This window comes from Pteropus alecto, unplaced genomic scaffold (assembly GCF_000325575.1).
Source record: "Pteropus alecto unplaced genomic scaffold, ASM32557v1 scaffold20, whole genome shotgun sequence".
Lineage (NCBI taxonomy): Eukaryota > Metazoa > Chordata > Mammalia > Chiroptera > Pteropodidae > Pteropus > Pteropus alecto.
In genome coordinates this window covers 12722429-12746984 of record NW_006436298.1, presented here as the reverse complement: position 1 = coordinate 12746984, position 24556 = coordinate 12722429, and the positions used below count along the sequence as shown (strand labels likewise).

General features: G+C 39.4%; 1 protein-coding gene and 2 pseudogenes across 1 annotated transcript; 1 reads left to right on the top strand and 2 right to left on the bottom strand.

Annotated features, from left to right (window-relative positions):
• Positions 1-1896: 1896 nt before the first annotated feature.
• Positions 1897-18279, bottom strand: BHMT (betaine--homocysteine S-methyltransferase). Its single transcript, XM_006913371.1, has 8 exons — positions 18247-18279; positions 14524-14656; positions 10137-10255; positions 8932-9123; positions 8373-8520; positions 5505-5687; positions 3798-4026; positions 1897-2080 (listed from the first exon to the last, which is right to left on the bottom strand). Exons 1-8 carry the CDS (start codon positions 18277-18279, stop codon positions 1897-1899), a joined length of 1221 nt encoding a protein of 406 aa, XP_006913433.1.
• Positions 11064-11622, bottom strand: LOC107195771 (annotated as a pseudogene).
• Positions 18280-22153: 3874 nt separating the features above from the next.
• LOC102887504 lies at positions 22154-23396 on the top strand (annotated as a pseudogene).
• Positions 23397-24556: the final 1160 nt, after the last annotated feature.

The window sequence follows — 24556 nt, the reverse complement described above, 5'->3', positions numbered from 1 at the left end:
ACTTGCTGCCCCCGTCTGGAGCAGTTGGGAACTGAAGCTTTTGATCCCTTCTTGTCTGGTTCTGTCTCATTATGAGTCAGCATTGGCATGGTTTGCTTACCAGAAGGTGCTTTGCTATAGTGTAAAGAAGTGTCAGGGCATAAATTGCCAGAGGTTTGTTTAGGGAGTTTGCATTGACTCTGAGTAATGCAAGGATCTTTATTCCCTGGCTGGAGGATGAACTCAGTTTTGTGAACCATCTATCTAGGTCTTGCTTTCCTTTTCCCAAGAATTCAAGCTAAAACCATCCTTCTTGGCAGCCTCGGACTAGCTGGAAGTCCTTCCTGATTTGTCACCCTGCCTTAGGAATCTTATCCTTAAAAAGGAGGGTTTGGACTCTTGATCTCTAAGGTCCCTCTGGCTGATTCCATAAAAATATTTATCAGTGAGAAATGTCTATTTAACATAAAGAAACCCTTAGGTATTAAAAGATCCTTCCTTTTTAATGAATAAGATTTCTGGAAATAAAACGAATGCACTTGGTGGAGGGGCTAAATTTCCAAAAAGTTTCAAAATATGAAGTATGCCACTAGGAGGCAGTGTTGACATACAGTTTCATTCAAGCACATCTTCAATACATTTTCTTGAGAAGGTAGTATTTTTTAAAAGATAAACTGAGGTATAGAGATTTCATATAGGACTTAGCAAATTATAGAACAAAAATAAGAATCTAAAACAACTAAGATACTCTCATTGCTTTTCTTTTTTTAATAGCTGAAGAAATTACAATTTCAAAACAGCTAAATCAATCCAAGAATGTTTAGAAAGCAGCATGAACTCTTTCCTAATACATGAAGAGTAGCCATGTTTATTCTAATGATCTTGCATCATCAGGCTTGAGCTCTCATAGGAGAGTAGATATGATTAAGTAAAAAATATCATAGCTCTCAACCTAAGAAACCTGGGTAAAGTTTGGAGAATCTCTCTTTCTTTATTATGTTTTAAGCTATCAAAGTAACATAAGTTCATTGCTCCTCAGCCTTACGGACTGGAGGCATGTAGTTCTGAGTAGGATGGAGAGGACCTAGATAACAACCCTTTCTTGCCCCCTCCCTATTACTCGATATGCTTCTTAGTGGTCAAAATGGGTCAGCAAAGAGAGCAACTCTGGAATTCTGAGAGCAGGACTCTGGGCTTTGAATACTTATTGATTAGGTCCCATGTGACTGATCTTCTAAAAACAAACTTACAGAAATAGGAAAGTTCCCAGAGCTAACATGTCCCATAGCAGTGTTTTTCAAACTACAGTGGGCCAATATAATGGGTCATATAATTAGTTTGAAGGATCTCAACCAGTATGTTATGTTTTATTAATGAAATAGGATGGAAAGGAATGGAATAGAAGATGCCAGAATGGATCACACATTTTGTTTCAATGGTTGAATGATATGTGTTTTACTGGTCATTACATAAATTGTGTTTCTTGCTAAGGGTTGTGTTCAAAGGAGCTTGGAAGGCACTTCTCTATAGCACTTTATCTGTCCCTATCTGGTTGCTGAGCCATTTATGACAGCTCACATCTAATCCTCTTTACTAGTCTGCAAACTTCTTGAAGTAGGATTAATGTCCGAATCACTTTTCTTTAGCCACAGTGATTTCATTAATACCTTATACACGGTGGGTGCTTAATAAACCTGCTTAAGATTTACTTCTTTACTTATTTTGCTTCTAAGGAAACTTCTAAAATATACTTTTAAAATTGTCAGATGCTATTTGTAATATTTTTTGTTCAGCTCATACCAATTTTATGTGTAGGCTGGCGTTAATATGAGCATGGCTTTTTAACCATTTTTTCCTTATTTCTAAGAACTGTGACTCAAACAGAGGAATTTTCAAAACTGGGTTCCACTGAGGCTACTATACAGATTTGAATTTCTGTTTTTCAAAGAGCTCCTTCAGCTGCTGCTCAGTTGTGGCTTCTTTCTGCTGCATCAGCTCAGTTGTTCCTTTGGTCACTCCCCAGGCATCGGGCTTTGAGATTGAAGGGTTGTATGGCCTGCCTGAGGCTACCCGAAGATTCTCCCAGTATTCCTTCCTGGCCCTGAGTGAACAAAATACATGTTAGATTCCTCCCAGAGTGTCGGTCTCCATGTCACTGAACTCCACGGTGTCATCTTTGCACATTTAGTAATCTGGACTAAAACTAAATCCTCCTGCCACTGCCCCAGAATCAGTAGGTCTAAAATTACCTCGAATTCCTTCTTTTTAGCATATGCAAAGGGATTAAAAGCTAAGAATTAGAATAGGGACATTTTCTATCCAGTTTATCCTACCTCCCCATCCTCACTTTTTGGCATTCTGCCTCACAAACCAGCTGAGCACAATTTGAACCAAATCCAGTATTACTTCTGTACTTCTCATTCTATGGATCCTGCCTCCTTCTCCTTACTATCTCCATCGTCTCTGTCTAGTTCAGGCTTCATCATGTCTGGTATCATTTTAAAAAAGGCTTCCTCAGAGGTTTCCCCGTCTCAAGGCTATTAAAACTTGCTAACTTGCAAATCTTCCCTTGTCCTAGACCACTTGCAACACTCCAGTCTCCTCACTGCAATTGGGATGAGGTCATACCCAACTCACGAGCATGAATGAAAGGCTGCCTCTTCTTCCTGACATGTGTCTTCTATCAAATTCTGTCTCTGATATTCTCAATACACCATTCTCTTTGCATCTCTTAGTGCTTTCCTGTAAGCTGTTTCTTGTAGGCCATTTCCTTGTCTGGCAATGTAGTTCACACTTCAAAATTTAGCTTGGGGATCCGCTTTCTCAGAAATCCTTCATTCACCTCCCTCTGCCTTGTGCCCCCATAAGCCATTAGCTCAGACCATACAACATCTGTGCATATCTTTGTCCTTGAACTCTTTATGTCAGTTTGAACTCACATGTTTATTTCTCTGCCTAACTAGACTGTTAACTTCTTGGAGACAGGGTTGTCCCTTGTCCATGCTGCTTACCTTACCTCAGTGTCCACAACAGTGTCTGAGCTGTGCTCAGTAATGTTGGTTGAACAGAGCAGAACTACTCCCTCTGCTTGGAGGACTCAACCCTCCACCCCTTTCCCTATCTTGTGGAAGCCTACTTAGCCCTTCAAAGCCCAGCCAACAAATCCTTACTACTAAAACATCTTTCTATTAGGCAGAGATAGTCTTTCTTTTCATTGTTATTTATTGTTTTTTATCTATGCTTCTATGATTAAAGCAGTTACCACACTATAATACCTTGGCTTTCTTATCTATTTTCCCCAGCATACTGTGAGATTCTTTAAGCTAGGGGCTACAGCTTTTCATTTCTCTATTCCTAATGCCCTTCATACTGCCGGATGTAAAATCTGTTTATTGTTCATCTGCCCCACTGGAATGTAAGCTCTGAGGGCAAAGACCTTTTCTATCTTACTCACCATTGTATTCCCAGCTCCAAGAATCATGCTTGGCACAGAACAGGCACTTGATTACCATTTGTTATACTTAAGTTATACTTAAATCTTAACAATCAATTGATTCAATGTTAGTGTCCCCCACATGGATGGTTTCCTAGAGCATGAAATCACATTTCATTGCAACTTATATTATTTACATTCTATATTCTTAAACATTCCCTAGAAATCACTTTATAAAGATGTTTAATAAATATTTCTGTGAGAGAATTTAAGATGACTGACTCCATCATCACATAGCAAATTAGCTATACTCTTTGTAATGACCTCCCTTGGACATATAATCTGCGTGAGCTTGGTTTGGTAAATATAGTTTAAAGGTTCTTACCTTGCTCTAATCCATGGTTTGGTGTGCATGTCCAAACCACTTCCCCAGGGGCCATGTTTTTCTGAAGCCGGCGGCAAAATTCCCCTTTCTGGGGCCAGTTCCTCTGCAATCGCCCTGATGTGGTAGGGCTCAAATCCACAGCACCCACCGATGTACCTGACCCCCAGGTTGTAGGCTTCTCTGGCATATTTTTGAATATCCCATCTGGTTGCAACTCTGGGCTCCAGTCCTACAATAAACAGCATTATGCCCAAATTCTTTTTTTAAACAAAATGTTCAAAATGAACAGCTGTAATAAATATATAGTCTTCAATAAATGAGATAAATACATTGTCAATATTTAATTCTTAACTTTTAAAAACTATTAGCTACTTTGTGTCTATATATCCAGTTTTAAATGCTGTGGTAGCCAGCCTTCAAAATGGCTCCCAATGAACCCTGCCTTCTGATGTTCTTACCTTGTGCGGTCCATCCCCCTCCCGTGTTATATCAGGTTGGTCTGTGAGAGCAATAGAATATGGCAGAAAATGGTCTCTGGCTTCCGAGGCTACATCGTAAAAGGCATCATGGTTTCTCCCTTGTTCTCTTTTGTACACTTACCCTGGGGAAAGCCAGCTGCCATGGTGTGAGAACATTCAAGCACCACAGTGGAAAGGCCCATAAGCTGAGGAACTGAGGCCTCCAGTCAACAGACAACAAGAAACTGACACCAACTCCCAACAGCCAACTAAAAGAGCTTGGAGATAAATCTCCCAGTCCCCATCATGCCTTCAGATGACTATAGCCCTGGCCAATGATTGGACTGTAACCTCTTAAACCCTGAGCAAAAACCACCCAGCTAAGCTGCTCCTGAATTCATGACCCACAGAAACTATAAGCCAATAAATGCTAAGTTTTACGGTAATTTGTTATACAGCAATAAGTAACACAAATGCTTTGCTATTCCTCTTTTGTTCTTTTAGAGTGAATATTATAATATCTTCTCTGAGGGTGCCTATAGTATATAGGATATGTATGATATAAGGACCTAGGAACGGAATAGGAGGCTGCTCATGCTCTGGCCCTGCTGACATCTCTGGGCTTGATTTTCAAAGTAGACTTACCCTCACTTCCAAAACGCACTGAAAGACTTCATCCCTCTGCCGAGATTGCAAGTATTCCCTTACTTCATCTGCTTAGTTTCTTCCTTCAAATTTGTCATACAGTAATCTAATGATGGTATCTTCTCTCCACCCTCAAACCCTGGAATATCTGAGCAACCATCAAAATAGGAGAAAAGGATCCTGGAGATAACCTGGGCTAACCTTCTTATTTTCTGATGAGAAAATTAAGGTCTAGAGGAATTAAGGAATTTTGCTAAGGTTATGCAACTCAGCAACAGAGCTCGAACCAAAACCCAAACCTTCTCTGATCTCACCATGATCTCACCAATCTAAAAGTATGACTAATTGGTTGTCTATGTAGGTATTGATTCAACTTTGCTTTTACATATAAGTTCAGAGGTCTTTTCTGCTTGTTGGTCCCATCTTTTCCTTCTTCTGCTGTCTAATATCAAAGGACTTGTGGCCTTAGGGAGGGAAGTGAGAGGCTAGAGATGAGAAGATATGCAGCCATTTTTTTACTAGGATAAAGCTCTATGGCTATAGATTTATTTGGAATTTGTCAAACATAAAGACATTGAGAGGGTGTATAGAATGCCTGTCTTACCAAAGGGAAATTCTGGCAGATCGATAAATCCCTGTTTGTTGCAGTCAGGAGTGTGGTAGGCCAAGGGCTGAGTCATCAGGTGGGCTTTCAACCGGGCAGCCTGCAGGCCTTCTTTCATGAGCTTCACTGTTTGTAAACTAATTGTGGGGTCAAAATGGCAGTTCACGCCAATGATGGAAGCTCCTGAAAGTGGAAAGAACATTTTAGCTTTGGGGATTCACCACATACAGGGAGGCCCAGCTCTCCTCTAAATCACAGGGCGCTTTTATTTAGAATGGTGAATTTAGAAGTACAGCATTTGAGCCTTGCTCCCTGCAAACTTATCTTACCTTTAGGCAAGAATGATTACAAACAGGCAGCAAGTGCTTTCTGTGAGAAGTGCTTTGAAGAGTCTGGTATAATTGAAGTGTCATTTATACACACTTGGCTGTCCATCTTTTTTTTTTTTAATCATTATAAGAATTTTTTTTAACTTCAAATTTTAACAGTCAATTTTTTCATTTTGAACATTATATTGCAAGCATAATCATTTTTCAGCACTCCCAGCTTCTCGATTGTACCCGTGGTTACTGTACCACTCATTTGAAGAATAAATCAATGTTCCCTTTCCTCAGGCCAATTTAATAATATCACTAATCCAGATTTCATGAGCAGCAGAGCTGCTGCCTGCCGCAAGCTGTGGTATTTGGTACTTTGTGGCAGGCGTCTCCTTACTGGGTTGGGTCTACAGTTTGCTCTTCATTTTTTGTTCCAATCAGGCCTCCCTCCCAGTCATTCCTCTGAATCAGTTTTTGTCAGGGACACTGATGACCTCAATCTTACCAAATCCAGTAGTCGCATCTCTGATCTCCTTTTACTAGATGTCTCAGCAGCTTTCAGTCTAGAGGACCACTCCCTTCTTCATCAACACTCCCTTTCTCTTGGCTTCTGAGAACTTCCCACACTCCCTGAGTGTTGCTCCTATTTCCCTGGCTTCTATTTTTGGATGTTATGCACCGACCCCTCCTCAAGTCTGAACCTTTCAATTCTGCATCATTCCAGGATCCTACTGAGCCATCTTCTGCTCTTCACCCACACTTCCTTTTTAGTCCCAGGGCTTCCAATACCTCTAGCTCCAGAACTCTCCTAAATTTCTCTCTCTAATCCTGACCTCGCCATTGGATTCCAGACTTGTATATCCAACAGCTTACTTAACATCTCACTTGGATTTTGATTTCTCCATTTTTTTTCCTTTCCTTTATTTTTTTTTGGGGGGGGGGGAATATTCTGCTGCCAGAGTTTTTCTTTCCTTGCTTGATGTTATTACACTCATGAATTAATTATACCCTGGTGAGTTATTGGATGTCTATTAGGTATAAGGTTCCTTGTGAGGGGTTCTAGAAAAATGTAAATATAGGACATAGTCGTTGACATCAAGGATTTTATATTTTAATACAAAGCTTCCCAAGGTTGCTATATGAAAATAAGGTTCTCTGATCAATTAAGTTAGATAGTAGCTATTTACTATGTCTATGGGATGGATAAAAGGCTCTGAGAAGTTCTGCAGTAAATAGACCTGCTTAATTTGGTTTAATATAGCATTTTCTAAATGTATTTGACTACAGAACCCTATTAACATTCTCATAGATTGGAAAATGTCAGTTGAGGATATTCCAAATGAGGAGTATAAATGGAAGGTGTTATAGTTGCTGAGAAGAGGTGATCATTTGGTGTAGAGATGATTATATAAGGGTATATGGAGGTAGAATTTGATCTAACATTGGAAGATAGACTAGATTTATTAGATAGACATTTATTAAGGACCTATTATGTGCTAGGCACAGAGTACTCAATGCTGAGCCAAACAGAGTCTCTGCTGTCTTAGATCTTACAATCTAGTGAAAGAGTCAGACATTAAAGAGATAAATGAGATAAGGGTTAAGTGCTACAAATGATGTAAAAAAGGTATTATGATTTTAAACACTGTGGCCACCTACTCTGAACAGAATGGTGGGGGAAGGATGAATTGCAGGCCAAGAATCCTTGCCAATTAACAACGAGGATTGTGAAGGCCTCCTCTGATCTTTTTGAGACAAGTTAACTTGCTTCTCTCCCTATTTTTATATTAACAAAAATTAAGATAATACGATTTCATTCCTAAATATAAATAATTGTTATTGTTAATGAAAAGTGGGAAGTGACTTTCCTGAAATATTAGGATTTAGATAAAAATCAGAAACAAAAAAATAGCCAATCAAAATCTCTCTATTCCATGGAATGAGTCGGACTCTTTCACTGACACTGAGCTATTTCTTGGGTTTAAATTGAGGCAGATTGGAAAACAATCTGTCTTTTTCCTAATTTAAATGAAATTCAATATTAGGAATGGAAATTATATAAAAAGATAAATTAGGTGGTCAGTATTTCATATCAAAAGATTTTTTGATTTATTATACCAATTACAAAATGCAAAGCATACCCATAATTTATGAGAATGGAAAAACTTTGGCAAAGAGGGCAACTGACTTAAAAGTTATTAAAGTTTAAATACTTCGACTTGAGATAAATTAAAGATTTTTTCAAACACAGTTTTTCCTAATGCTGCTTTTGGTTTACCAAAATTCTTCTTATTCCTAATTGTTAAACCTTCAGCATAAGTCTAGTTGCTCGAAGGCTGGTATGTATGTATATCTTTTTTTTAAAAAGAAAAACAAAATAAAACATTTTTCTCTTTAGGACTCAATAATAATATTATCAATATTTCTAAAAAAGTTCAGAAATGGTTTTCCTGTTAATAAAGGTAGTATATAGTGATTCATAAACAGATCTGAATTTGTATGTCATTTTAAAAGACTCACTAATAGCAAACCTATCAAAATCCATCATCACCTGCTTTAACCAGGCGCACTGCACACTCGCCAGGGGTCACGCCATGCAAATCTCCTTCTGGGCCAATGCACATGGTCGCTGCCACTGGTTTTCCAGATGCCTTCAAGGCTTCAACCGCCCACACGGCCTCTTCAACGTGTTCAAAATACTGAAATAAGATAAGGTTAAGATACTTTTAATCTCATTTCCCCCAAACAATTTGAAAACTTATTTTATTGATTAATAATTTAATAATTACCAGGCGACTGACCTTAAAACTCTGAATTTGAAATATTTTGAATATTAAGAATTTGACACTGAGACCCACTAGCATTTTAAAAATGGAATAGAATGGCGATATCTTATTGTGGATTGCCATCAAAAGGTTTGAAGAACACTATTAGATTAACTGAATCAAATTTAGTAGAAGCTCTAAATTGAAAAAAGATTTCAAAACTAAATATTACTATTACTAGTCATGATTAGTACCTAATAGCACATGGTCCTCATGAAAACCAAAGGCAGAGAAAAATGTACTAAGTGTACTTAGTGTCCCATCTTTGATTATATCTTTGTTTACCTCTGCAATCAAGAAGTCCACATTCTTCCTTATAAAGACCTCTAACTGTTGCTGAAATACTTTTTTAACTTCAGTTTCACTCTTGCAGCTGAGGTATGAAGGTGTCTGACTCACGCCTCCTGCCACGAAAGCGTCTCCCTCATCAGCCACTTGCCGGGCGATATCACAAGCAGCTTCATTGACTTTCTGCCCCTAAACGGTGAGTATATAATACATCTGCATTTTCATGTGAAATTGAAACAAAATTATTATTCAAATGTCCACATCTCAGTTATATGTCACAATAGTGATTTGATTCCAGAAGGTGACAGTGATGGAATACTTCAGTGCTTTACCAGGTCGAGCAATTTGCAGTAATAACAACACCAATAATTGTAATGAAAAAATAAATCTAATGATGGTATCTAGGATATTACATTATACCAAAGGTCTATGAGAGGGTAGAAGTCTTTACATAAAAGATTTGGTCTCTTCCAATGTCTAAGCTGCACTTAGAAGAATACCTATCAAATAGCAGTGATACTGATGATAATTTGCCTTTGTGATTAATAAGAATAAAATTCAATTAAAATGACTACAGAATTTATGACTTTTTGTCTCTCTGTATTTTCTTAATTAACAGGTAAATGTATCACAAGTAAGGTTTTTTTTTTTTCATTATTTAGATATTAAAAATGGACACTTCAAAAACCCCAGTGTTGTAAGTCATGCAGACTCATGGAATTTTGAAACTCCTTTTTTGTTTTAGAAATGAAGAAATTGCCACCTTAATGAGAAAGGTAAATAGCTTGCCCAACATCACACAGTAGATTGTAGCTAAGCGAGGAAGATTCCAGGTTCACTGACTCTTTCTGCCTATAGCCTTTCCCCTACACTGTGCAACATTAAAAACCTGTGAGGATCTAAGAATTTGTAAGGTTACCCACTCAGCAACTAGTTAGGAAACTGAGAGAATCACAGTTTCATTAAATCAGTTTCATTAATCATTAAATATCTCTTCTCTGATATGCTTCATGAATACCTTTCTGTCAATTTTGAGGTCTCCAGATAAAATCTAAGAGTGTTATTCACATATATCTCATTTCTGTATTTTGAAAACAAAACAAAACTCTGAAGAGGCTCAACATTTTTCTCTATGAGAACTTTGGTGATGACATGTATATCCACTATACCCTTCTGAGAGTGCCATGCATGGTTTTACTCACGGATATTTTCTCTGCAACATAGTTTCCCCTGTTCTCCAGCTTGTCTTCACTCCCATAAAAGGTGAAGGTCTGCAAGACATTTGATCCAGCTCTGAGGAACTCTCGGTGAAGCTGGCGAACTGGGAGATTGAATGAAGAAAGGCATTAATTGCTATCAGTTTATTAATCGATGATGCTTTCAAAAGGCACATACCCACACATCTCTGGTAGCAGAGTAGAATAAGAATTGGAGCAAGGTTCCAAAACATGTCCTTGGATGAATGCCAGATGGCAAAGCTTTCCCTGGTTAGAAGAAATATGATAGGAGTTTTTTTTTATATATATAACCAAATGTATTCAACTTAAAGAATTACCTATTCTTTGCTCTAAAATAGTGGTCCTAAATCCTGGTTGCCCATTAGATAACTTGCAAGCTTTTAAAAACTTATAGAATCTAGGGTCAATCTCACAGATATTCTAATTTAATTGGTTTGGAGCAGGGCACAGACTGTGTTTTTTTTAAGGGTTCCTCAACTTATTCTTATTTTTAGCCTTGTTGAGAACCTCCATACTAAGACAGTGAAATAATGCTCATTTTATAAAGTAATAGTGAGACTTATCTGGTTTTTGTTTTGTCAGGGGAATTAACTGGGCAAAGTAAGAAATCAGCAATCTAATATCAGCCCCTGAAATTTACTTTGAAATTTCAGAGACCTATGAAATCTAAGGGTCTGGAAACAACTACACTAGAGGCTAGGAAGTTACCAGGACACTGGAGTTCTGAGCCCTCGGGGGCTAAGACTGGCTATGAGTCTGGCATCTTTGCATCCTAGGTGCCTGGTAGACTGCAAAGAACATAGAAAGCTCAATGGTTTTGGTTTTTTTGTTTTCATTTTTGTTTTTACAGTGAAAAAAATTTATATTCAGAATTAGCCAGCTAGACTCAGTTTAGAGGATCCCGATTTTGTTGGTAACATCCAAAGCATCATAGTCGGGAGCCTGTTGAACACATGCCTTCTTATCTCCATCCAGCCATTATCTGATCAGGACCTTGACCTTGGCCACGTCAATGTCATAGAGCTTCTTCACAGTCTGTCTGACCTAGTGCTTGTTGGCCTTGACATCCACAATGAACATGAGCGTATTGTTGTCTTCTATGTTCTTCATGGCTGACTTGGTAGTCAGGGGAGACTTGACGATGGCATAATGGCCAGGCTTGTTTCTCCAGGTGTGCTCTTCTGAGGGTGTTTGGGCTGCTTTCAGAGCCACAGTGTCTTGGGCCCTTGAAAGGTGGATGACGTGCGTTATCTTCTTCTCTTCTTCTTTCTCCTTCTCCTTCTCCTTGTCCTTGTCCTTGTCCTTCTCCTTGTCCTTCTCTTTTATTTTATTTTTTGTGTGCGTGTGTGGCTGTAGACACCTTTCAACGCTGCTTTCTTTGCCTTCAAAGCTTTTGTTTGGCTTCGGCTTTGGGAGGGGTAGGGGCTTTGTTCTTCACTTTCTATGCCATCTTCATGGAAAACGCTCAGTTTTTGTTTTCAAATGGACAAATAAGTGAGTCAAAAAAACTCCTCTGAATTTCAGGAAATGGGTTTCTAAGCTTGAAGCCAAATCTTTGTTTTTAAAATCATGGACACTTTAATTCTCAGTGGGAATTTAAAAGGATACCTAAATTAGGGGGCTTTGAACTTGTTTTAATTAGCAACAGAACCAATGAAAAACACCTGATGTGGGTATTCATGTATCAATCAGATGAGCTGCTACAGTTGGAGCAGGGGTTGCAGGGCCTATAGAGTAGGTTTCTGTACACTAGAATGACACGGTTTATAAACAGGAAGTCCACCCAGGTTGTCTTTAGGTAGATTTCCAGAGACTCTGTGGAAAAACCTTGGACTGGTAGGCAAATTGTTTGTGTACATATGCATTTTATAGTGCAGAGGGTCTATATCCTTTTATCAAATTTTTTCAGAGGGTGGTGACCCACCTCCTTGTTCTTATTGATTTGATTATCCTACCATGCTTCTTAAAACTGAGGTGCTTCTCAAAATGTGACCCAACTTGGACTTACCTCGGAGGGCAATTATTATAAATTCATATTCCCCAAACCCTTCCAGACCCAGCAAACCCGAATTCCTTGCTGAATTCAATGCTGATTCCAGTGGGTGCAAGAACCACCACTTTTGCCATAAACATCAGTAGAATAATTAATCTGATAATTTCTGGATATCCTTTCAATTTCTACTTTTTTTTTTCTCTCATCATAAGACTCCTGAGTCTTCATCCTCTAACCAGTAATAGGGTGTGACTGCTCCCTATGACAAGGACACAGCCTGTACTAATTAATTACATTCCTGTATGGTTTTAAACCCTTCATTATACTAGTTTTATTTTAGCACCATAGAACCTAAATGTTACCCAGTCTCTTGACTAAGTTGCTGAGTGGGTATCCTTACAAATTTTTATATCCTCGCAGGTATTTTTTAATGTGACATGATATAGGGGAAAGGTCATAGGCAGGAGTCAGTGAAACTGGAATCTTCCCGAGTCAGCTACAATCAATTGTGTGATTTGGGGCAAACTATTTACCTACCCCATCAAGGTGGCAATTTCTTCATCTCTAAAATGAAAAAGGAGTTTCAAAATTCCATGAGTCTGTGTGACCTATAGCATTGGGGTTTTTTGAAGACAAGTATCCATTTTTAATGTCTAAATAATAAGAAAAGACCTTACTTGTGATACATTTACCTGTTAATTGAGAAAGATAAAAATTCAGAAAAAATACAGAAAGACAAAAATTCATGAATTCTGTAGTCATTTTAATTGAATTTTATTCTTATTAATCTTAAAGGCAAATTATCATCACCCTCACTGCTATTTGCTAGTTTGTCTTCAAAGTGTTTCATAGAGTGTGTTTAGTTTTTGGGGGGATGAAAAATGTTTACAATATTCATGCTCTGGATGAGAGTGGTGGTCAGTTTTCATGCTATCTTACGTAAATGAATTTGTGTATCTGCAGGTGGTTTTCTAACTTAGGCTAGGTGGTAGCTAGAATTGAGATGGACCCTGAAAGTTTTCCTGGCAAGCTAGATTGCACCTGAAACATTTTTGTTAGAACTGGGCTTGACTTTTTATAGCTGGAAATGACGAGAAAGGGGAGGTTATGCTATAGAGCCACAATCATTTTTCCAAGCCTTTTTGGGACCAAATGTGTCTTGGAATCCAGAATTTTGAGGAATTTTAGAAAGTTAATGTAATACATATATATTGTATATTATGCAACACTCATCAAGGCCTGAAGCAATGCCCCCCCATCAAATACATTAATACTTTATTTTTTTGCATCAAAATATATGACTACTCTCACTAAATGGTATCCAATTATAAATACCCTCACATTAATTCAGGTCACATTTTATCCCTAAATGATTTTGCTGCAAATATATTATCCCACTGACAAAATTCTGCAAAATTTTATTTGACCTTTTAGAGTTCACTGTGGAATTCCAGACTTTCATTTCTCAAGTTAAATTTACAACGGTACTATCTAACTGTGCTCTGTACATATATAACTGGGAGATATTATATATATATATACATATAATCTCCCTCAGGTTGCATCCCACTTCCCCTCCTGGCCATAAAAGATTTGTAGTCAAAAAAGAAAGTGAGAATAAGGTGTGTGGGTATGTGTGCAGGCTATGTAGATAATTAAATTTAAACAGGGTACGGCGAGTATACAATGAATTTAACCAGTTGGCACATATACAATGGAGGCTATCTGCAAGACAGTGATTGATACTGTAAATCATAACTTAAATGGGTAAGGAGGGAAGGGTGACACATGTAGAAGAATGGATAATAAACACTAAAATGGAAGGGATGAAAGACTGAGAATTCTTGATGAGGTTGAGGAATGGCAGTATTAGAGAGAGTGAACAGAAAAGATAGGAGGGTGGTGGTCAGAGACTGAAGTACTGGTAATTAAGATTTCAGAGGTGGACAGCTATTGGTGATGGCAAGGCCTAGGAGTGGGCTGCTCAGATGAGGGCAGAGGGAGAGTTCAATTGGAGATGAGGAAGAGATCAAGGCACTAATGGGAAGAGTGCTGGAATCTGAAGTCACCTAGGGAAGTAGGAGAGGGAGGGGCAGAGAGGAAGGCAGTGAGCCAGGTACTAGACTCATCTAGAGTGAGGGGCAGAGACTAAAAGGTAAACATAGGTAACAGCAATAAGGAGGGGCATTATGCTTATCGACATGTGAATCCATACTTACATACCCAACACAGTGCCCAGCAGGCAATAATAAATATTTGGAAAATGTGGCATGAATGCATCTGTTTGACGGTATGCTTCTAGGTTTGGGTCAACATAGTGGTCTTTTATGAGAACTTCAAACAGAGCAATGCACCAACCTGCTTCTGGGTGTTCCACAGCAGCCTCCGGGGTCCAGGGGCCTGCCTTCACATAGCCCCTCTTCTCCAGTGCAAAGACAAACCCTCCATCTCCAATCACAACCTCTCCAGAGTTTAAACGTTCTAGGATGCCCTAAAATTTCAGATGAGGGGGAAGAAAAAAAGCTACTTGAGTTTTTAAGACAATATTCTATTTGCCATACTTTTACTATCATATTCTTGAGATGTATGGGTTCTTTAGAATTATCAGAAAGTACATGTATATTTATAAATTCACATTACTGTCCTATAAGGCAAACAACCAGCATGCTCATATACTGAAAGTCTGTGTATACACGTGTGTGTTGGGGAGGGTTAGGGGGGAGGTGTGGTCTTTTAGAACACATTAAAGAGCTTTGAAGAATATTGTGGGAGGATGTTATGTTTGAAGAAATATCTGCAGAAGAATTAAATGAAAGTTTTTCTTGTAAAGCCTCAAACAAAAACTTAAGTACACATTCTTAAAATGGTGAAGACTAGTCTTTCTTCTTTATCTATAAACTAAAATGAGGTTAAAATTGTTAAAGAAGTTGTAGCGGCATATAATGCTATTAAGTCATTTTGAAGACTGAAAAGTCAGAAGACACTTGGTAAAGACAGAAAGAAGAAGATAACTACCACAGAGATGGCCAAATCCCATAAAGACTTGTATCTTTGTTGTTAGAATTCAGTCTCCACAACAGCAGCTATGCTGTGCTGTCCAGGAGGTTATAAGCATGCATGTTTGCATTCTACAAGTGCAAGATGACAAGAATAGGGAAGATGCAACTAAATAAGGTATTTGTAAATGATTTCCAGCCCAGTCTCCCTACTGATTCTATTTATAGTACTATACAGTAATTACCCTGGTGTTAATGTTCAACAGATAAATTTGAATTTAATGTTTTTACAGGCTTTATGAATTAGAAAGTAATTTTCTAGTTTAACCATTTAAAAAATTTTTAAAGAATAATAGGATTTAAAAATAAAAGGTACTCTACATTCAATTTAGGTTACTCTCTCTGATTTTACAAATGTATAATTAAGGCCCAGAATCTCTGAGTAATGTATGCAAAGTCTCCCAGGTGGGAAGTATAAGGCCTCCTGACTGTTTTATCCTTAAATGATGTCTAGATTTGATTTTAAATAGGGGTGGGAGTGCAGGGAGTGCGTGGTCTTTAAAAGACCACGTAAAGGAAAAACTTGGAACTACTTAGCTATTGTGTTCTATTTATTACCATAATGGTTGGTAAAACAAATGCTGATATAACAAAGGTTACATAAATCTGAGAGAACCATTCATAGGATTTTGCATCTAAATCCTGACTACCTTCTTAGAGTCTCCCTTATTTTAATTCTCTTCCCCTGCACTGCCCCTTCCTATGCCATTTGGTCAGGTAGTACTCGGAGGGAAGACACAACTGACATTTTCACTTTAAAGCAGTAAAATATGTTCCTGATATCCCTTCCAGATAGAGAATTTTTCAAGCATAGAAGTCCATGAGATAACAAACAACTACAAAAATACAGAATTGAGCATATGTAATTTTGAAATCCAAATATCTATCATGATTTCAATGTGTCTAAATGCCACATCTTAAAACCACAACTTTGATCATTATGACCTAATTAACAAGATATATATGCATATAGCTAGGCAGTGGAGTTATATAAAAAATATGAACAAGAATCAAATAAATGAAATATGACTTGCTACTTTCATTTGACAGAAACAACTCATGGCATGTTGTTCAAGTCAGTTAGCAACTCTCATTCAACATGTGTATGTTTTTATACTCTAGTACCACAAACATTTAAATACACAGCATAGAAGAATCTGGTGTTTACTGGTGGAGTGGCTAGTGATAATTCCATTACTATACTGTTCGTAAATTTGTTGAGCTATTACATCTGAAAAAACAATCGCTTAAATTTTAGTGCATTTTTTAACTACCCAGAATGCAGACTTTTCTGTTCCTAAGCTAAATAGCTTTTTTGAAAAAGTGGAATGTGCTATGAAAAAAATGCTCGAGATATTATTTTGTGAAAAAGTATTACAGAACAGTATGTGTAATATCAGACCATTTTTTGTATAAAAGTACATATTTGCCTAGACAACAAACTAGCAGCATATACACCAAAATATAGCAGATGGTGTTCATAGTGCTTTTCCAAGTCGTTAACAATGAACATGTGTTAGCTTTGTAACATATATTTTAATTTTAAACTCAAAAGTATAGACATATTATTGTCCATGTTTTAACACTGACATATGCATGGAAACAAGGTTACCAAAGAAACATTTTTTTTTTTCTATTTTATGTCCTTCTGTTGCTTATATGTTCCTTTAAAGATAATCCTTTAAAATATTTCATTTTCTGAGTTTGAGTTTGGGGAGAGGGTTAGAATCCATGGTATGTAAATGGGGCCACCCAATTAAAAAAAAATTTCTATAGGAATTATACTTTCCAGTCTACTTCGACTATTTATTTAGTAGATTTATGGATTGTGAAAAATTCTCAACCTCATTGAACTAGTGATACCTATAATCGTTTGCCATCTCAACAGCTTCCTCAGGCCATTGACATACATCTATTAATGCTTCATAGCATTTTAAAATTTTAACTGAATTAACTTTTTTCTTTGTGTGGGGATCTTTTTTGATTTGGGGGCCATATCCTTAGAAACCTGGCATAGCATTGGCTGGCAATGACAATGAAAGGTAGACCTGCCCTCACGGGTCTTACAGCCAGGAGGTACAGATGGCCTGCCCCCGCCCCTCCCCCCCCATCTCCCTAGCATTCTCTGGGGGCCTCTGTCCCTCAGGCCACAGGCTAGGCACCGTGAAACCCAAGGGTCATGCATATTCCCTCCTCCAAGGTCATCCTTCTCTTCCTGCCCACCCAGCCATATCCTGCGGTCAGTCTGTCCATCCCTAAACTAGAGTCTGGACTGGAACACTTATCCCAACAAGGGAAGTTGCTTCTTGTTATCGGGTGCTGGAGCTGCTGTTTTAAAAATCTTATTAACAGCCCTTTCTCAATATCTTGAGGCCTCTGTGCCCAGTTTCGAGGCCCGCACAGTGCATTTTGTTGTGATCGCTGAAACCAAACTGCAAGAGAAAACATACCATCGCCCAACCAAGCTGTCGCGGGTCTTTTGCGCAAGTAGAACCCTGCAGAGAGGGTCCGGGAGACCCAGCGCGGGCTGGGACGCGCGGGTGGGAAACCGTCGGAGGCCGCACCGGAGCACAGAGCGATGCACAGGGCGGTTCGGATACAGACACTCAGGAGTCGGGGGGCCGGGGGGAGAAGGGCAGGGTATACTACAAGGCGCTCCTCTGTCTCACCGCCTTGCGGGGAGGAGACGCTCCTGTGAGCCTAGGAGACACCTATGGGGGAGTGCTCTGGTGTTGCAGTGCAGGACCCAGAAGATGTTGGGAGTCTAGGAGCTCTGAGGGCGCCCTCGAGTTGGGGAGTTCACATAGACCTCATAGATTCCTGCCCATGTTCTGAACATGGGCAGGAATGGGGGCCTCAGAGGTGCCTTGGGGTCCTGCAGGAGAACTTCTGGGAGCACCTTCTGGTCACAGCCGGGCTCCAAGGACCCTTCTGTACTCCTCGAGGCTGGGGTGCCGGGCCAGCAGGTCCAGACCCAGAGCCTTGGCCGGGACAGAGAGCGCCCACATGTTCCCCGAACACTTACCTTCTTGGCCTTTTTGCCCCCAACGGGTGCCATCTTCACGGTGTCCAAACGGGTACTCGGCACGGATACGGGGGTGGAGCACCGAGGCGAGCGTTTCCCACTGAGAAGCCCGGAGCTGCCCCTCGGCGGCGGCCAAGCCCTTTATAGTCCTTGCTCAACCTCCACTGTCCCCCGCAGGTCCTGGGCGGGGGACACGCCCACCAGCCTTTTTTTGAGGCTGCGGCTCGTTGGGAACTTATCCTACAGAGAAGACGATCGAAACTGTCCTCCCAAATGGGTGAAAACATCGATAAGTAAAATAAAAACAAAAATTAATGAGGTCGACACTCGCTCAGGGTTCAAACCTACCTGCTCATTCGTAGTTTCTCTTTGCCCCTCAATAGTCCCTGGCCCTGATTTACCTCTCTTGCCTGGGATCATGCACCGTTACCTATTTAAGTTGCCCGTAAAGGCATTCATGCCCAAATATTTGTCAAAGGCCAGGGTACAAGATTATTGGATGAGAAGGCAATGCCCTGGAAATCAGCCTAAAGTGTCATCTATGTGAAATACATCCAGCAGTTATATAATATAACACAAATAATGGCATTTACAGAAACATCCGATGCTAACCCTGAATTAGACATGTTCAAAATGACCTTCTCCCTTTATACCAAACATGCCTTGCAGTTTCTAATAATACAGTGGTTTCTCATAAGAATATCTTCATAATATTTAACCAGAGCAGACTTTACAGCATAATGAAAACATACTTTAGAGACTTCCAAATTTGCTGGCAAAGCTGTATGTAAAAATATATAGGCATTACAAAAACTGAAAGGAAATAGAAATGTTAACAGCAGTTATCTGCTGATGGTGGAATTAGGGCTTGCTTTTATTTTATTATGGTTTGTTGTATTTTCCAAAGCACCATAATAATGAGAACATATTGATTTTAAATAATAAAAGCATTACTTTTAAAAATATACAATATGACAGTAAATAGCCTAGAGAACAACTAAAAAGCCTGAAACAGAGTTCAGAATCTTTTACCCAGCACACAGGGAAGCACACAGGGAAATTTTGTACATGAAATAATAACCTCCATTTCAACATATGCAAAGAAGAAAATTGCTGTAGCAAATGATGAATTAATACAAATTTAATGTTTAAAATGATTTGTATTTGAACTATAACTGAGAAAGTAGAAAAGTCTTTTTGCCTCAGATAACTGTCAAGTTTAAAATGAAAAAAACAATAGAAGGATGATGTATGCATATATGTAATTCAAATAATCTAATATTTCACCTGTCCAGCAAGAATGAAGAATAAAGGTAATGTCATTCTTTACAGTTCCTAGGTTGTTGACCATCAAAGCATCGGTGTACCTGAGTAGGTAATAGTTCAATTAGTGTGTTAACTACTTATAGCAGTAACCTTGTGAGTATTGGTGAGACAAACAGGTTCAGAGTGAGCCCAGCTGTGGCTGCAGGGAGCAGCTGCAATGGTGGGTACCAGGTGCTAGGGGCAATAGCAGGGCTCTGACAGTAAAAGCTGAAAGTAGGCATTGTAAATTTCACAGTTCGTCCAAACTCAGCAAAACTTAGAAGAGATTTTAAACTAGCAGCATATAATTTAAAAATAAATCATGAGTGTTTAGTAGATACTATAGACACACATGACGAATTAAAAAAAGATTTTCCCCAGCTACTGTTCCCAGTACAAGTCCTCCCTAGAGATAACCGCTATTACCTGTTAATCATTCTTCCAGAGTAGCTCTATGCATATCTAACTATACCTGTATAGATAAGGATTTGTATTTAAATGTAGGGAATTTTAGTTATTTAAACACTTATCCACTTCCACATTTTCCAAAAACAACTTATAGGCAGCTGTTGAAACAGTTTTGTTTTTCCTCAGCTTCTCAGTTTAGCTTGCCTCCCCATCCCCAGCCCAATAAGGGCCATTAAAAAATTCACCTACTTTTCCCATAATAAATAATAATATCTATAGTTCATTGAGTTCATTCACTGAGGTCACAGTTCAATTACTATATGTCAGGCACTACATTAGGCCTTTTACATACACATTATTATTTACTCCTCACAACATTGTGAGGTAGGCACCCTCTCTTTGTACTCAAGAACCATGAACTCGAGATGTTAGAAGAGTTGTCAGTGTGAGCTCCAAAGTTTCTTTGCCCCATTCCCAAAGGGCTAGATATCTAAGTCTGCTTAGATATCACCTGGGGACTGACTTCTGTCATAACTGTTCTTGGGAGGCTGCCCATGTTTTTTGTTCTCTGCTAGAGCAATGAGATGAGGAAGGTCAGAACACCGAAGTCTTTGGCCTCCTAACTAAGAGATGTTTGGGAGTAGAGATAAACCTTGAATAGAAAGAGAAGGGTTAGAGCTGGAGATCAACTCCCTCAGTTTTATAACCTCAAAAGAGTGGTCTTTCACTAGTGCTTTGCTCTACTTGTAACCCAATTTATTCATTCAACAAACATTTAAGTACCATTCATACAATGTTTCAAACACTTGCTTGTTGCTGGAAGTAAAGGATAGCTCCTCCTTTTTTTCCAAGGACAAGGTGTACACTATCTCATATAAGAGTTAAAATGTCCCCCTTTTCAATATATAGATGGGAAAAATCAGGACTTTTCATTTTCCATTAGATTGAGATCATCTTTAAAAATGAAAATGGCTTTTCACAGATCTCTTGACATTGAAAATGCTTCATTTAGCCTTTAAATCATTGAAAATGGTTTATATTTTAATACCATATAAAAGTGTTTGCAAACGGATAACAGGGAAATGGGGCTAACCTCCATGCTTCCTTTGGCAAGGCCAGTGTTTTTAAAAAATTGAATATGTATTACTTTAGGTGGAGCCTTCCTGTTTGCCAGTCTACCCCACACCCTGTTGTCCTACACTCTCTTGGTTCACATATTTGCCTTAACTTGAAGGCATTTGAGTTTTCAAATTCTGCTGTAAATAGAATGTGAACTTGGGGTTATCTGATACATGTGAAGTGTCCTTTGGTCTGAGTTCTGCCAGATAGACCCTAAGTTGAAGGTTTCACTTTCCTTATATTTTCCTCTTGCCACTAACCCCAGTTATTTTTTTGCTGCCACTGCCCAGGGGTGATGGGGTGGGCTTTTCATCTAAAATCCTTTTCCCTGGGTACACAGCCTTTTCTCACTTTATCTTTTCTGGTAGTGCTTCATTCCCTCTGTTCGTTGCAATGGCTGCATTCAACTTTTATCCCAACACACCAGGAATTTTAAACCCTCACACAATAACTCCCCTTTTAAGAGCCTTGTTTTCTTCACATATAAAATCCAAGTTGAAGCTAGTTGATCTTTCAGATTTTTTTTCATTTGGCTTCACATAAAGTTGGCCTAGGATACACCAGAGCCTTTATAAAATAAATAGTCTTTTCTCAGGGTTCTTTCTATGCCTTCCCCTTTTGGTCAAGTACTTCCTTAGGCTGGCTTGGAGGGTGCTTCTGACTCCTGTTTGTGCCCCCATCTTTTGCCCATTCCTGATTCCTGGAGAAACAGGAGAGTTTTTTGTTTTTGTTGGACAGTTTAGGACTTCCTCCCACTACGGGTAAAAATGCTTCTCTCAGAACTGGCAGATTTGCCAGCCTGTATAGAATCACCTGAATTCCACAGGACAGTCTGCTAGCCAATGTTTCTGTGAATTCCGGACACCTCCAGTTTCTTAAACTATCCTCCCAGCATGGCAATTTCATCCCAATTTCTCTTTCTGTCTCTGAAATATTCTTTCTTATCTTCCACCTTTCTTTTAATGTTTTCTAACAGGGTAATTAGCCTGCCTTCTGCAATCATGTGTCCTTTTGCTTCTGTTCTTAAAAAAACAAACACCGTGGCTCAAACGAGAGACCTTCCTCCCTGGGCAACATGAGCTTCAGCACCTGCTGTAGTTTCTCCATCAGCTACTGGACCCTGGGCTCCGTGCAGATGCCCAGCCACCGGGTCCCACTGGCCAGCAGCGCGGCCAACATGTATGCAGGCACAGGGGGCTCGGGCTCCCAGATCTCTGTATCCCACTTCACCAGTGTCCGCGGTGGCTGGAGGTCTGGGGATCTGGCCGTGAGGATGGCCAGGGGCCTAGCGGGCATACGGGGCATCCAGACCAAGAAGGAAACTATGCAATGCCTGAATGACCACCTGGCCTACCTGGAGAGGGTGAGGAGCCTGGAGACTGATAATCGGAGACTGGAGAGTAAAATCTGGGAACAACCGAAGAAGAAGGGACCCCAGGTCAGAGACTGGGGACATTACTTTAAGACCATTGAGGACCTGAGGGCTCAGTTCTTTGCAAGTTCAGTGAACAATGCCCGCATCACTCTACAGATTGGCAATGCCCACCTTACTGCTGATGGCTTCAGAGTCAAGTATGAGACAGAGCTGGCCATGCACCAGTCTGTGGAGAGTGACATCAATGGGCTCAAAAAGGTCATTAATGACACCAATCTCACTCAACTGCAGCATGAAGAAGAACTATGAAGAGGAAGTAAATGGTCTACAAAACCAGATTGCCAACTCTGGGTTGACCATGGAATTGGATGCTCCCAAATCTCAGGACCTCAGCAAGATCATGGCGGACATCTGGGCCTAGTATGACGAGCTGGCTCAGAAGAATAGAGAAGACCTAGACAAGTACTGGTCCCAACAGATTGAGGAGAGCACTACAGTAGTCACCCTGCAGCCACTGAGATAGGAGCTACTGAGATGACACTCAGAGCTGAGACATACAGTCCAGTCCTTGGAGATCTATCTGAATTCAGTGAAAAATCTGAAGGCCAGCTTGGAAAGCAGCCTGACAGAGGTGGAGGCACGCTATACCATGTAGATGGAACAGCTCAACGGGATCCTGCCGCACCTGGAGTCAGAGCTGGCCCAGACCTGGGTAGAGGGGCAGCACCAGACTCAGGAGGACAAGGCCCTTCTGAACATCAAGGTCAAGCTGGAGGCTGAGATTGCTACCTACTGCCACCTGTTGGAAGAGGGGGAGGACTTCGATCTTGGTGATGCCCTGGACAGTAACTCCATGCAATCCATACAAAAGACCACCACCTGCAAGATTGTGGATGGCAAAGTTGTGTCTGAGGTCAATGACACCAAAATTCTGAGGCGTTAAGGCAGCAGAAGTGGGACACCCCTTCGGAGGGTCAGGAAGCCAATAAAAAGTTCAGAGACATTTGAACATCAAACAAACAAACAAACAAACAAACAGAAAACTCTAACTTTATGAGCACTTACTATATAGAGTTAGCTATACTATGTGCTTCATAGGCATTATGTAATTTTCACAGTATGCTTAGGAAGTAGGGACTTTACCATCCCTGTTTTACGGATGACAGCACTGGGCCACACAGATTAAATGAGAACTTTTTCAAGATAATGTCAATCATGGAGCTGGGAGGAAGACTTTAGCCCAGGCAGAATGACGCCAGAGTTCATGCTCTTTAGAACTACTCTGTACTTTCTTTTCAGTGAACTATTTTTCTTTAAAAACCTTTCCAAACTCTTTATCAACTCATCCAACATGGCCTCTCCCACTCACTTGGCCCAATACAGAGGTCTACTTAAGATTTATTGCCAGTACACAGCCCTCAGATGACTTGGAACAGTAATAACACATTCTAAATAGCAAAATCACCTACCAACTTCTGAATCTCAAGAATATAGGAACATATATATTTTTCAAGTTAATATATGCATATAATAAGAATACCACGGAGTAAAAGAGGGGATATATAAAAAATAAGGTTCTCTCTAACTTCCACTTCCTCAACTTTTTTGGTATCTAAACCTACTCAGCTTAAAGAATTTCTGAAAGAAGTTGGTACTTTCAGAAACCAGCTTCTTGTGATACTATTACACATCTACCAGAATAGCTAAAATGAAAAATATGAAATGTTGGGGAGGATAGGGAGCAACTGGAACTCTCATCACTGCTGGTAAGAATGTAAATTGGTATACTGTTTAGAAAAAAAAGTTTGGTCATATCTTTTAAAGCTGTATATATCTGTATCAAGCAATTCCACTCCCAGGTGAAAACGTATGTAAATGTTTCTTAAAAGGCATGCACAAGAATGTTCATAGCAGCCCATTCATAAATGGCCCAAACTAGAAGCTATCCAAATACCCATCAGCAATAGAATGGATAAATGAATTGTGACATATTTATACAATGGAATGCTATAGAAATGATTCACCTATAACAATATGGATGAGTCTTACAATGTTGAGTAAAAGAAGCCAGATCACAAAAGACAATACTATAAGATTACATTT